This window comes from Schistocerca nitens, chromosome 12 (assembly GCF_023898315.1).
Source record: "Schistocerca nitens isolate TAMUIC-IGC-003100 chromosome 12, iqSchNite1.1, whole genome shotgun sequence".
Taxonomy (NCBI): domain Eukaryota; kingdom Metazoa; phylum Arthropoda; class Insecta; order Orthoptera; family Acrididae; genus Schistocerca; species Schistocerca nitens.
The window spans coordinates 31,493,479-31,509,581 of NC_064625.1; the positions used below are offsets into that span (position 1 = coordinate 31,493,479).

General features: G+C 37.6%; 1 protein-coding gene across 2 annotated transcripts in view; it reads right to left on the reverse strand.

Moving 5' to 3' along the window:
• LOC126215331 (DNA topoisomerase 2-binding protein 1-like) overlaps positions 1–15,324 on the reverse strand; it is a 121,155-nt gene extending 105,831 nt beyond the window's left edge. For both annotated transcript variants that reach the window (XM_049942013.1, XM_049942014.1), the window contains exon 1: positions 15,247–15,324. In XM_049942013.1, coding sequence (XP_049797970.1) covers positions 15,247–15,271 — 25 coding nt within the window. In that variant the 5' untranslated portion in view covers positions 15,272–15,324. The remainder of the gene's footprint in view (positions 1–15,246) is intronic.
• Positions 15,325–16,103: the final 779 nt, after the last annotated feature.

The window sequence follows — 16,103 nt, forward strand, 5'->3', positions numbered from 1 at the left end:
GATCCATGCCAGTGTACTTGAGAACGAGGAAATATGATGAAATGTGATCATTCCACCACTGTGTGACATTTGTATGCAATGGGAAGGTTCAAAAATCACCTGCCTGAGTACTGTATGATGATGTCGTGTACCATGACTTGGCTTCCCTGAGGTGTGGCTATCACTGCTCACATTTATTATCAACAACTGAGATGACTTGCATATGCAATCCAAGAACAACAAGGAGCAAGACTGCATGAAGTGGTGCTACTCCACAATTACACCTGCTCGCATTCTGCTAGACTGACAAAAAAAACACTATATAGGAGTTGGGTTGGGAAGTCATTCTGCACCTGCCTTATTCACCTCATCTTGTGCCCACAGATTTTCTCATTTCCACTCTTTGTAAAAAAAACCTTCAAGGAACTTTCTTCCCACGGGAAAAATGCATTCCGAACATTCTTCACCTCACAACCACTACATTATTGATGACTCAAGTCTCTGTTATGTGTATCTGTTGTGTACCTATGGGAAAACGCTACATTCACTGTCTTTGTAAAAACCTAGAAGGTAGTCCTCACCCAGAGGAGTTGAGATCACACGTTGTCTTCAATGGCACTGAAAACTCTACATACTGTGCCCTGTTGAACGGCATAGAAGACAAATGCTGATTGACAGATTGCGGTCACCGAGTGTTCAAAATCCCAAGATAACACCAATAATCAAATAACCTACACTGCACATAAAATATAACAGACAAGTTACCATCTATGTCACTCTGCCATCAAAGTGTTAATAGCATTTGAGGTTGAAGTCATGTGGTGACTGGAGTATATGTGGTGGTGGTGGTGGTGGTGGTGGTGGTGGTGGTGGTGGAGTCACACATAGGTAGAGTGTCTTAAAAAACAGAGAAACTTACATGACACAAATCCCCACAGATGCATACTTGGAATTAACAAAACAGTCTGTCTAACTGTTAATTTTACATACACTTAAGCTGTATTACCACTTAGTTTACTACCATTAATTCTGGCCTTTATCTCATTATACAGCAATATGTATTTATGGATTTCACTAGTTATTTATACACTTGTTTATATATAGAACCACTAGTCAATATTTCCACATCCCGTGCCTAGTATCTATCAAAGTCAGTGTTCAGTCATCAACACAAGACGATATTAGCATGCAAATCTGTGTCTAGTTACCAACAGGTTAACATCTTTTCACTACTACTAGTCAAAATCCACAATTAATTTGTTTTATAACCCTATTTATTTACTCGTCTTCATGAATTTACATATACACATAAACTGTACTAACCAATCTGCATTTGATAATTCTGTCGTCATCTTCATTGTGTTTCACTTTGAGAACCACTCATAATTGATACTTTTCTTTCAAACTATGATTCTTGGGGGGCCCAATGTGTGTAAAGATAAGGGTCATGAGACTGTTACAAAATGTTCTTGAAGTATATTATCACTGTGAATGTCTGACACATATAGTTGACAACATGTGTTGTGTAAACTATATGCAAAGATGCTATAAGAAGCTGACCATCGTGATGTGTTCTGGAAGTAATAAATATGCAAACTCTTCAAGTTCATATCAATAGTATAGTGTCTGTTAATGAACTATCAGGTTATGAATTCAATCCACAAGAAAGGAGGAGAAGCCTATATTTCACCATTACTGAGGAAATCAGTTAGGTTAGTCAACTCTCAGCATGCATGCAGTGACAATAATACAAAAAAATATGAAAAGCTTTTTATGCAAGACTAAAATACAACATTAGTAAAGTGTAATAAGAAAAGTATGGATACATCATCATATCTACTGCAGTCCTCTAAAAGAAGGGGAAAAAGGACCTAGTATTTACAGGTTACTAATACATCTAAAATTCACCTTACACTCACTGTTACTACAATCTTTGAGTTTTTCTGTAAGGGGACATTTACTGATTGTAAATAGAGTTCAAAATTTCACCTTCTCATGAAACTGATCAATAGCTCATCTTTCATTATATGTAGTGCTTGCTGATACAGTGATGAAAAGGATTAACCAAAAGACTTCATAACTTTATCAAACAATACAATCAATAATATTAGTAATTTCATTATTCAAATAACTTCATTATTTTTTGTATAGTGGATTTATTTTGAAATTTACTTATTAAATTTTATTTGCATTTGAAGTCTTAGACATTAAAATTTTTTATGTGAAAGAATCTTTTTGATGTGCATGTAATCTTTGTTCTTATTAGTGAGCTGTGAGAGATTGTTTTTGTATGTGCTTGGCTGGAAAAGTAAGGCAGGGAAACTTGATTTTGTATCATGCACATGCTATATTGTGCCTATATCTATTTTACTTTAAGGATAATCATTTGAAAGTGTGGAATTAGTCTGACAATTGTGGACACAACCACATGCAACTTTTACTACTAATGTTAAGAAATTGTAATATAAAAGAACCTATTTTTTTGTGCACCCATCAGGAATTTTAAGATCTCAAGACTTCTGTGCCAACAATATGGAGAAAATGTATTAATCACCAATAAAACATGATATGTTAAACTAATTATTTTCAATTATCAGAAATGATACCAAATTTCTAATATATCATCTCTGTTCCTCAGTTGTTTCAGAAATTCACCCCAGTCAACCTGTTATAAAGAAAATGTGGTTTAGAAGACATTTTGAATTTATGGGGTTTTACAAATTGTTGGAGATGGTGCACATTAGAGATATTAACTTATTTCTTAACAACCGAAATAAACACAGATTAAATCCATTCTTTGGGAAAGTGTCTAGATCAGGGTCAATGGTGTACTTACGTGTTTTGTGGAGCAATGTTCTCAGCACTCAGCAAGAGGTATGATGGAAACAAAAGGGGATGTGTCTGCTGCTGGTTCTATGTATTATGTGCAACCCAACTTCCAGAGAATGGAAACTAAATTTCGGAAACAGTTTATCCTGAATTGTCTTTTACATGTTACGGCATGAATTGGTTTTGCTGATCCGGTTTTTTATTTCCAAATTACTGGCTTTGGGAAATGTCACTCATCTTTTGATCATATGTCATAGTTACAGAGCAACCTGTCATAATGGAACTTCCAGCTCACTGTAATTCACAGTTCACTGTCGAATATATGGCAGTGAAGTAATAATTTCATTATGACATTAACTCCGTAACTATAAGACATGATATAAAGAGTGGCAGCATTGCCTAAAACTGATACTTTCAAGAAAAAAACAGCAACTGACGGACAAAAAAAAAATAAGCTTGTTGCAGGTATGACGAATATGTCCAGTTCTGATTTTGAACATTGGTTTTCCAAACATTATTTATTTTACACACACAGCCTAAGACAAACAGCTTTTGCAGTTAAAACTCTAGTCAACATAATGGCAGCTTCGGTATAGGTAAACAATTTAACTGGTGTATTTGTGATGTTTCTCATGGAGAAGGAATATGAATATTTAACACACGTGAGTGAAATTATATGGAGGAGGGAGTTATTTAAAAAGCGACATATGAGAATCATATGTATCAAATTTATTCCATCCGAGGCTGGTCTTTTGCACCACCCAAGATCGCCCACATTGTCAGAGAAATAGTCCAGTGAAAACTGATGGAATGGTACTGCACTCCAGCATTTTAATGAATACTAATGGCTGTGAAACTTCTGCAAGAGGAAAGAGACATTCCTTCACATATGTATTACTACCAGCCACAGTATTTGTGAGCCATTGCATTAGAGAAGAAATGGCAATAGCCATTTATAAATTAGCAAGGGGTGAAGAATACAGAGTAGTTGTCAATCAGTTAGGTATGCATAAAAGCTCTGTGCAGAAATAGCTGTATTCTTTTGTTAATGCAGTGAACAGTGAATTGCTGATGAAATTTATAAAAATACCAGATACTGAGGAATAAGAGAAAATTAGCAACAAGTTCTCTATCATACTGGATTCCCGCAGGTCGTAGGAACAATACACGGCACACACATTTCTGTGTTAACTCTGCAGGAGGAATAAGCAGAATTCTTCAACAGAAAATGCTGGACATCCGTTGTAACTCAGGCCGTTGCTGACTGCCATTATTGATACATATATGTTTTGTCAAATACACAAAGAGATAATAAAATTAGCTACAAGAAAGATTTCCTTTGGACAGTTCTAGAAACATTAAAATCTGTCATATCAGATACACACATGAGACATCAGTATTGAGTAATTCAGAACTCGATAAAATGGTGAGCAGGCTGATGCCAAAGGTAAGATATAGTTATGTCTAGTAGATTACCAATAGTTGATACAGCTGTAAGTAAGATTTCCTTAGTGTCTAACTTTCAGATCCACAGTTGTACTCCCTTGTGAATGGCTATAATATTTGTCCAGTAAAGTGACAAGAGTCACTTACATCAATATGCCAAAACAATATGACCACTGTCCACCACAACATTGGCTACCACCTGGCAGTGTTTGGTAACGAAAACAGGTAAGTTGGGCAGACACGGAGAGGGGATGACCCTAGTGAAGACATGTGCTGCAAATGGGGAAATCCATTGAGATAAGCAACTTTGACAAAGGACAGGTTATTATAACGCAGAGTCTGTGAATGAGTGTCTTGGAAATTGTGAAGCTAGTCAAATGTTCATGTGCTACTGTTGTGAGCATTTACAGAAAGAGGTAGGACAGTAAAACTACCAATAGGTGCTAAATGGTTGGAGCTCTTGATTCTTCAGAAAATGTGGTATTTGGGGGTTTGCTCTGTACAGTAGGATAGATGGTGATCTGTGGCATTGCTGCCGAAAGAGCAGAATATTGGTGCATGCACAAGTGTTTTGGAGCACACCATTCATCTCACACTGTTGAATATGGGGCTCTACTTCACATGTTGACCTAATGACATTATCAATTATGATTGCAGTGGACACAGGTCCATCGGGATTTGACCGCTGGTCAATGGAAACAGGTTGGTTCTTTGGATGACTCACATTTTTGTTACACTAGGTCAATGGTCGTCTCCACAAACCCTGTCATAGAGGAGAATGGCAGCTTGAAACGTGCAGTGTGCCATGGATGCAGGCTGATGGAAGCAGTATTATTATGCTATGGGAGACATTCTTGTGCTTTTGCGTGGGGCCTGTGGTATTAATTGAAGACACACTGACAGCTGTGAACCACCTGCATCCCTTCATGCTTGATGTCTTCCCAATGGTGATGTCACAGTAGAACTGTGCTTATCTCGGATCCAGAACTGTTTTTTCTGCATTGGTTTGAGGAGCATTGAAGTGAACTCACATTGATGCCTCAGTGATCAAATTCACCCGCTGTAGAACCTACGAAACCCACTCGAGTCGCTATCGGGCGCCATCACCGTGTACGCAAATCAGTGGCCCGTTATTTACGTGAATTACATGACCAATGCACAGACATTTAATGACACATACCTCCACAAATCTACCAACGAAGTCTTGGATCCCTGATGTGCAGAACCACTGATGTGTTTTGCTCCAAAGATTGACAAACAATCTATTAAGCAGCTGACCATAATGTTTTGGCTCATTGGTGTACAACACACTGTCAAAAATATACATCAATATTAACTCATCGTGAATTATCTTACATCAAATGTAGAAACAGTTCCACATAAGCAAGAAACTGTTATTAGAAATTCTTCAAGGAAGGCTAATTGTGAAAAATGTAGCTGCTCGAAAGACATCTTGAGACTTTATTTTAAAAAAATATTTTCATATAAGTGTCATTATCATACACGGAAATGAATTTCTAATGACATCTCTCTCTCTCTCTCTCTCTCTCTCTCTCTCTCTCTCTCTCTCTCTCTCTCTCTGTGTGTGTGTGTGTGTGTGTGTGTGTGTGTGTGTGTGTGTGTGTGTGTGTGTGTGTGTGTGTGTGTGTGTGTGTGTGTGATAATTTCAATTACATTCAAAGTTATTGCTCAGTTAAGGTACTTAAAAGACTGAATTTCGAACACTGTAATAATGCCTACTAACAAATTTCTTTGGCACCATGCACAACCAATGGGACTGTCATGCCAAAGTTCCCACTTGTAAATGAAGCTCGATTCCTAACACCTATTTTGGCGGATAAAACTTTAGGGAGTACTGTTTCAGTTGAAGAAGGAAGTTTTGGTGTTTACTTGAGCTGCACCAGAATTGCTGTGGAAAATGTTTTGGCTGTCAAAGTTTGCAGGACGTGTCTTCCTTAATTTATACACACAAACTATGAATTTGTGCATCAGCTTGTTTCTGCTTGTAATGTTCTCCACAATGCCATTACAACACAAAGACCAGTTTCGAAAAAAAAAAAAAAAAAAACCTGGCTCAATAATGTGGGCCCAGTGAATCTACTTGCTGAAGTGACAAGAGAAGATAGTGTGCTTACAACTTTTCATTAAGAAGAATTTGACTAAGGTTTTAGTTTATCATAAAGTACTTACTTACTAAAGCATTGGATAATAACCCTTATGTAGTACTGCTTAAAACTGAACTGCTGTTAGACAACACCCAATCTGAAGCTTTACCATACAGAGTGTCAGAAACAGTCTGAAAAGCTTGTAAGGATATGGCGTGCTGAGAAATGATTGTTAAAAAAATGACATGTTGCACCGTTTCAGACTTTATTAGCATTGAAGTTAGCCAATCAGGCCGTTTGGTACACATATACAAGTGGCCCACTAGATACAATTAATGTCAGTTGTTCTCATATCACACGAGACTGCTCAGCCTTTGGCTTATGTTCGAATCTTACTATCATCCCATGACCAATTTTTGTATCTCTGAAACAAAATACATATTTGGCCACACTCTCCTCAGGGAGGGCCACCTGACTTGTCCCCACAACAGCCTGATTAACTTCAATGCTCATTAGCTCAGAAGCGGTGCAATGTATCGGAATTTTTTTTCTGAACAATTACTTCTCAGCACAATATATACGGCAACACTCTTACAATCTCTTCAGACTGTTTCTGGCCATCACATATTTTGTACACTAAGTAATATAGTATAATGATCTGTAAATCGGATCAAATTTGGGACAGTTACCAAATAAAAGAGAAGTTTTTTCAGCAAGTACTTTATTTATTATCATGTTTCATATTACAACATGATTATGTGGCCATTGTTTCTGATTGGGAACTGGTGTTGATAGGGAACTGCACACTGACGGAGGAGGAGATGAAGCCAGAGTAGGGAATGTTGGTGGAAAAAAGCCAGGTTGGGCAAAGAACTGTGAGGTACATGGGTAAGGCATGAAATTGGGCCGGTTGTTCCTTCCACAGAGACTGAAGGACACATAAGGAAATAGTCACCAGCTGTTCTGTCTCTTCTGCATGCCTTTCCTGCATATTCTCTAGCAGTTGCTACTCCCACTGTCTGTCTGTTTCAAATTCTTCTGATAGTCTGTAACACAGTTGACAGAAATTAGCACTGTACTGATATCACACTTATAACCGGTAATGAGGCACTTTATAAAATGATTCATATGTCATTACAGATTTCTCCAGTGAGCCAATGAAACACTGTTATAACGTTATCCATACTACGTAGTTTTAATATACATAATTATTCCAAATTGGTACTGCCTTTTACCTATATGATTTCATAACTCGTGCATTACTAATTTCCATCAGTAGGACTGAAATTAACAAAATTCCTAAGATCTTACCAATTTCACAATAACTGGGTAACAAAAACACCACAATGGTATGTCACTAGAACACCCTGTATCTATTATAACAAAAGCTCCATTGCAACAGCTAGCAACACTCTTTTTTTGTGTTGAGAAAGGTACTTACATTTTCATTTATTTTTGTAACCTGCTATCTGACACCAATTTATGAAAATTGTTTTTAAATCATTACGGCAACAACCCTCAGTCCCTTCACAGAGCAGCTGAATGCTTAGACTTTTTTCTTTTATACACTGAAAATGAGGACACTCGCTAAACTGTCATTTACATTAGGTTGCTTTAACAAATTCACCTTTCTGCTAAAAAAGGTGCCTTATCCTCAAACTTGAGCTACAGTGGTATATGAGATCTACTGCTTTCATAGACAGAACCTGCAATAAGTGAGAAACATTCTGCAATACATTCACTGATCAGTTCAAATTGTGTGAGTACCAAATGATAAACTTCCACTACAACTGTGTGAAACTGTAAAAATGTGCACAGTAATTCTGGCACTAAAAGAAAATGGACTTTTCACTCCTTCTGTAAGCCATTTGTACTACAAAGCAGAACTTTATCGTATTTTTTATTTATTTGTCCACAAAATCATAGAGCATAAACTTTTTTGTCACATAGATTCCTAGATACATATGTAAGGTAAACGACAGAATACACATACATTTGCATTACAATAGTTTCTATGCAGCAATTTCAACTTTAAAATACTTTTGTAATCAGAATAATAATTGCTATTCAACTAACAGCACATTCATGGTTAATATGTTTTGGACAAAATTAAAGTTATATGGGACATAAGCTGGTCTACATAAAGTCACCTACATAATGAAAACGGCACTGGAGCATTATACTGGAATGCTGGAGCATTATATTTATAACATTCTTCCTGAATATTTTTATTGCTTTTGACTGAGCAAGATAATTTATAATAAAGTACGCTACCTATGTGTGTCACACTGGGGATTACAGAAGCGTCCAATTCCGCCCTTCTGCTTTGACCCATGACATCATCAATGTTGCAGAAATGATCATTCACAATGTCTCCAATATCACTTCATAAACATGGCAACAAACATGAAAATACATGTAAATAAAACATAATCATCTTCCTCCAAAAATATAATCAAACTAACAGGACAAGCGCAGGAAATTGGGGGTTTTAGGGTGGGGACAAGCAAAATATAAACACAAAGATGCATACCATGACCCCAAACCACACAACATGATGATAAACACCACAAACTTCCCACATTCTGCTACACCCACAAAATTCACAGGAATCTGTCACTTCCCTTCACCTATATAGCTCAACCACAAGTGCCAATACCACAAAAACATCTACAACTACAAAAATTGGAAATGCACACTTCCCTTGACCTATATAACTCAACCAGAACTATCGATTCCACAAAAACAACACCTAATACAACAAAAATTGGAACCTGACATTTCCCTTAATCTATATATGTCAACCGCTGCTGATGATACCAAAACATACACACTTATAACGACAAAAATTTGAATCAAACATTTTCCTTTACCTATACAGGTTAACCACAGCTGACAATACGACAAACAAACATCTACAACTGTGACAAATAAAACCAAACCCACAACACCTTAAAACCACCACAAAACATCACAACCCGTGAACAAAAAAAAAAAAAAAAAAAAAAAAAAAAAAAAAAAAAAAAAAAAAAAAAAGACTACTTACCACTAACAAATTCCGGCACTACACACACACACACACACACACACACACAGAGGAAAACACAAATAAAAAAACTTCCAAACAATCCACAACCTACCACCACCCAACCTCCTCCCCCCCCCCCCCCAAAAAAAAAAACAGCCAACAAATAAAAACCACAAAATAAACAAAACTCTATCACACATTACAACTAAAAACAGCTGCGACAAAAAATATCCTCTGCACCATAGTCATAACCCCCCCCCCCAACCCAGCCACTCACCAAAATCCACAAACATTAACCACAACCCCCACCCCCCACCCCACCCCATACCAAACCCCCTGAACTAACCGTCCTTTGCCTGTACATCTTACTCACTGCCCTAAAAAAAAGTTACAATAATCCCCAGGGATGCTCTTCTCCCAGCAATAATCATCTTATGAGATTGCAGGTTAGAGGAATGCCACTTCCCCCTGCCTATGACTGATTTAACTGCCTCCCAAAATTCCTTTATTGTACCAACACATGCCCCAGTTTCTTAATTTTTAAACTCTAAACTATGGTTTACAACTAAATGATCATAACCCCTCTTTTCCAAAACCCTGTATGACGAAAAACCATCTCACTTATTTCCCCTGAAATAACAGCTGTAACACCCATAAGCCAACAGGAGACTTACCCCTCCCATCCTTCCTCTTTCCAAACGGCGATTTATCTATGTCAACCACACCCCCTCCCTGCCCCACCCAACTTACCCCTACACTTCACATACTCCAAACAACTTCCCTACAAAAAGAAAACCAATCCAACATCGCCCTTTCACCCACCCCAGTCTCATGTACACAAAAACTGATAGAGGACCTATAATATAAATAGTAAGTCATCAAAACAATGTCTCTCATGGCCTACCTAGATTTCTCAAATCAGGTACCAGTCTAATGGAGCATGAAAGGTTGTCCTTTCAACACTGCTACATATAACAGTCCCTGGTCTCTCTCTTTCTCTCTCTCTCTCTCTCTCTCTCTCTCTCTCTCTCTCACACACACACACACACACACACACACACACACACACACACACACACACAAAACACCTGAGGGTACCATCAAACACAACAAGACGGGGTCAACAGAAGCGTCCGATCCCACGCGTCGGCTTTGACCCGTGACGTAAGGGTGTTTTCGTGTGTTACGTCATGACGCCGCGGAGTTTGGTTTGAGTGTGGCTGTCTCCAGTTCTGTTTTATCTTATTTTATTTACTTTTCTGATCTGTTCGTTCTATCTCGTGAGACTTTTTTTTTTTTAATTTAAAAACACTTATTACTTATTTTAATTATCCGTTTCCTCCAATTTCTGTTTTAGTTTATTATATTTATCTTTCTGATCTGTTCGTTCTATCTCGTGAGATTTTTTTTAAAAAAGACAAAAAACACTAATCAGCTACTGAAGCATCTTTATCTTGTATGGGTTGCAGGGGTTATGACCCCTGGGGAGGTGGGTGGGTATTCAGGCATGGCTGTCTTCACTTACACGTTGTAGCTACGCAAGGCGTCTAAATTTGTTTATATTTAGTTTGCCCCCCACCCAAAACACCACATTTCCCATGCTTGTCCCGTTAGTGTCATTAGGCTTCTTGTGGAAAGTGTGTGTGTTTGTTTTTGTTTCCACCATATTTGTGACGTCATGGGTCAAAGCAGACGGGCGTGATCGGACACTTCCGTATCTAGAAACACAACCAACTCATAAACTAAACCCCATGCCATAAAGACATCACACATCAGAACGCCCTTACGTCATGGGTCAAAGCAGATGGGTGCGATCGGATGCCTCCATTGACCCTCACACTGTCATGGCATTTACTTAGGCTCTGATTTGTTAGACGAATGCTGCCATAATTGCAGGCATGATGATCATGCACATTGCTGTTTTAAAGAGGGAAATTTTTATTCATAAATGAAACAGTCTCTACAATGTATATGTATGAGTCAAGTAACATACCCATTCTTTAAAGACTGGCTTGGTAGATAGATGTATGTGGTGATACTCTAATTATCATCTTGACAGTTCATTTTTGCATAACAAGTATCTTCTTATGTTTCGACCTCCAGAAATGAATGCTGTATGTGAGGACTGAGTTAACTAGCACAATGTACATAGTTTTAATACGAATCAAGTCACATTTTTGACAATAACTCTGAAGTTGTAGCATATGCTACTCATTTTACACAGTGGTTTATCTTTGTGGATATTCCATTGGAGTGTGTTGTCTATCCAGAGCCCCAGGAATTTAGCCTTTTTAAGTCGTACAATAACTTTTGTGTTTCTGAGTAATGATTGTATATGTATTGTATGGATCTTTAATGGGCAGAAGATCACCTGAGATGTTTTTTTTTTTTTTTCTCAGTAAGATGTCATTATCATACAGCCAGTATAGGAGCTTTCCACAGATGTTAACTATGTCGGCTCTGATCTGTATGTGATGGTAATAGCTTGATAGATTTATGGTCCATGATTAACTTAAATATTTACCTCAGTCAGTTTCATGTTCCATGGACAATTTTTACTATAAATCTTAATGACTTTACTATCTCCAGAACAATTCCCACTATTCACAGTGTATATCTGTTTAACAATGAGATAATGAACGCAAAAACAAAACCAATTATTTTTGATGATCCTTTTGGCCTCTAACTGGTTTGTACATACATTGTGGGCAAGGGCTGCTAAAGTACTAGCATAATCCACTCTCCAAGTAAGAGTTCTTCACCATCAATAAAAAGTACAGAGGTGGCAAACAACATCCATACATATTTGTGGTTACCGTCAACCACTAGGTAAGTGTAGTACGCCTTTGATGTTACAATTTCTGATTCTTCTCTCTTTTTCTTTGTGTCTGTGTGCCCCTACAAGTTGTTCAACAGTATTGTGCTTCCATGTTTCATTAAAGCTTTTGATAATGAATCACTTCTTGGTGATTTCCATCCTCTGCCATATCATGGTTAGTTCTGGAATTACCGCACTGTATTTCCCACACATTACCACACCACACTGTATTTCCCATAACAGATACAAGGGCTTATTACAAAACGTGACAGTTACCAGACCTGTATCGCAAATAAACATAATATGGACAATGTGTAAACAGGGTAAGTTAGCGGAGCTATGATGGTAGATATAAAATTAAACCATGAAGACAGTTTAGCAATCACAAAAATCAATTTCAATACTCCAAACTACATAAATTTCAAATATAAGCAGCACTCACTTGTTGCAGGTCTGGTTGTTATGACAGCATAATTTGGAGAATACTCTGTAGATATCGAAAAAGCAATTTTCTCATACATTGGCAGTTGGAACTGTTTCTACAGATTCTGTACAATAAAGCAATCTACAGTGTAGCGTTTTATTTAACATGATAAAGTATCACATTAACGAAAATGCTGTTTCATTGTAAGAGCCAAACGGTTGCCTTCTTTGTATGTCGTGGAATTAACACCACAATGTATTATTAAAAATGACAGTCTTTGGTAAAAGAGAATATCCATCTTATCACAAACAAAATCCGAACATCCAATTCTGCTAATACGACTAATACTACTGTGCTTGTTGGTGTCTTGGAAATCACTCTTAACACTGTTACCTGAAATACAACATAATGAGTTACATCCAATTTAAACATACATGTTACTTTTATCTAAAAGCAGATACCTACCTTAACTGACCAGATGTTAGTGTGTAACTACTTCCAGCCACACCTTTCATTAACTGTGTGAAAATATCACCATTCCGAAATCTCTTGTCATCTAGCAATGTTAGTATATGCTTCTCTTCTATTTAATAAAGCTTAGGAATAACCTCCTCATCTGTGCAATACTACTAGTACTTATTTTCTGCACAAAAGTTGCTTCCACTAGATGGATAAACCAGAGCATATGATACCACCCGTCAACTTTGAAAAATTATGTCATACCAAGCCCCAGGATGAAACAAAAATTATTTCAAAATAGTTACCAATAACCTTAAACTTTTCTGTGGCAAAAACATAAATACGTCAAGTACAGATTCGGGTAAATTTTTAATAATAAATCTTGAAGCTAACGGGAGTACCTTGGGAAAGTGGGGGGGATGAGTGGGTGAAACTAAAGTCTAATACAACAACTGCAGATTCACACTATTAGTAAACAATAACAAACATTAACTTCAAAGAAGGGAAAAACTTAAAAGCTAACAAATTGTAACTGGTATCGAAAACATCAGTTGAACTTTATGCATCAACAAAGATAATGACCACCACAAAAATATTAAAACCAAGATCAATACACATACCGGGAAACCACTGAAACTAATGAAAGGCGGCATCGACAACATCAGTTGGGCTATAAAGTTCAACCTGAACTATACAAATTCCCGAACGAGACCGCACTAAATGAAGTCAAACGACACGACAGAAAAATCGCGAAACCAACGAAAGGCGGTATCGATATCAGTCGATATGTCCACAGTACCACGAAACCAAAACAATCTCATATTACTAAGACCGAAAACTTAGCCCTAGGAAATTAGGCAAACTCCACGATACCTACCATTCACATTACAAAATAATAACCAACAACAACACAAACAAACAATTCATAAGATGCTGCGATAACACAAATTTCGGCATACAAGAAAAACACAATCACAAGAACTACACATGCTACAATAAAATAAACTATTAAAACATACTTACCACGTAAACTCGAGCGATTCGTACGTCTCGCAATATTGCGACAGCAAAACCATTACGTCATCCGCCCATTACCGAACACCAAAACTAAACTTCACGAACAAGCAACAATGCCGGATACAACGGCATACGTTATCCCGACTTCAACGCCAGATCTAGTCCCTTCTCCGAGGTACAGAAGTAGTCTCATGGCTTCTCCACAAACGTAACACGTGACGTGCTCGGTTCCGTAATTAAAACGAGTAACTTTAAGAATTTAATCAGGCTCAACATGTCATTCCCTATTGCAACATGCAGGTACCACCACCTCTTGAACTTCGCTGTTACATCCACAATTAACAAGAAAACGCACTTTACTAACAATTCCAAACCCGAAAATGAATATTGTTCATAACTGTCAAAATCATAACTCACTAACAAACCACCACTAAGTCTTGCGATTTTTTCACAAACAGAGCTTAAGGTGTTCAATAACACTAACAATACTACCGAATAATTTAGAAAGAGAAACATCCCACAGCGTACTCCATCACGGCTTGTCCAAACATAATACATTTCAAATACGCCGCGCCACTATGACGTCACAAACGCAGACTACTGGTATCGACCGCCCACCAAATTAGCGGACATAGTACACGACAGAAAATCTGACAGTCCAGACACGCTTAAGAAACGGTTTTTCGTTTACATGGTCGCAAAAATAGATTGTGGGCGCAGAAAACCAAATATTAGAACCGCATTTCTAGAATCGATATTGGAGTGTTTACATGTGCAACAAGAAGCGAAATTCCTAAGTCCGTTTACGAAATGCAGTTTTGGAAGCCCCTTGTAAACGCAGTGAATTAGAAAAGCGGACAAACGACGTGTTTCGAAGCAAGAGACTAAGAAGTAACGTTACATCTTCACACCAATACAGAACAACCACAAAAATCTTAACACATTCGGAAGATACAGTCAAATATTTTTCACAACACCTCGTAATTCGTGACATGGGATAAAACAGCCAAATATTTGTGACAACAGCGAAGACGATAATAGTTTCAATTTCGGCGCTAGTAATTCATTGCCTCTTTCCGCGTCTCTAGTCCGCTCGTAACTTTATTAACAGGAGGAGACAAGAAAACCAGATAATACTTACGCCTCTCTAATTCTGTTTCGTTCATAGTACGCACTTTATTTTTTACAAGCTTCGTTTGACACAAGCAGAAGCACCGTAATTCTTCTGGGCAAAGATACTCTCTGTTGACATCAGCCAAAGATCTTAAACCAAAGATTTTATAATCTGTGGAGTTGCTCTTATGCCGTAAACATGAAGGCAGCGACTTGTGCAATTCACCATGTGTTGGAGAACAAAAAACAATTAGTAGCGTGTGTGTGTATTGCTGTCTTATTTATTGATATAATAGGCAAATTCTAAGAAAGTTTGTCTACCGAACGTGCGTGCCCCTAACGATATAAAACAAACTTGCGACTCGATGTTGTCCGCACAACTCTTGTGGCGCAGATCATGGTAAATATTTACTGCAGGGGAACGTAGTTTATTACTTTCCGTTGTGATTAGCCATGACAAAAAGCGTTGCGGTTTCGAGTGTCGATAGTCTCACATGGAGAAATCTAATTCCTCGGTTATGTAGTGTGGAAAGTTGTTTGAAATTTTGTTGGGACTTTGGAATGCTTCCAAATGAGGACAGCGGCATTGTGGAGAATGTAATGGACTAAGTTACACGGAAATCCACAAGAAAAGAGTGACTGCTGATTTTTCTTTGCAGTTGCACTGCGCCCAACGTCACAAGAGAACATTTTTAAGAAAGAACACATGATTTTGACAGTTATCCATCGAGAAGAGCATTACTTTAGTTTTCTGTTGGATAAGAGACTATACGTTACAAGCAACAGCTTCTTAAACACAGTTATCCACAAGAACCGGTATGCAACTACTACGGTTTCGGCCGAGAAATCTGTTATGGCATATTCACGAACGGGAATATTTCAATC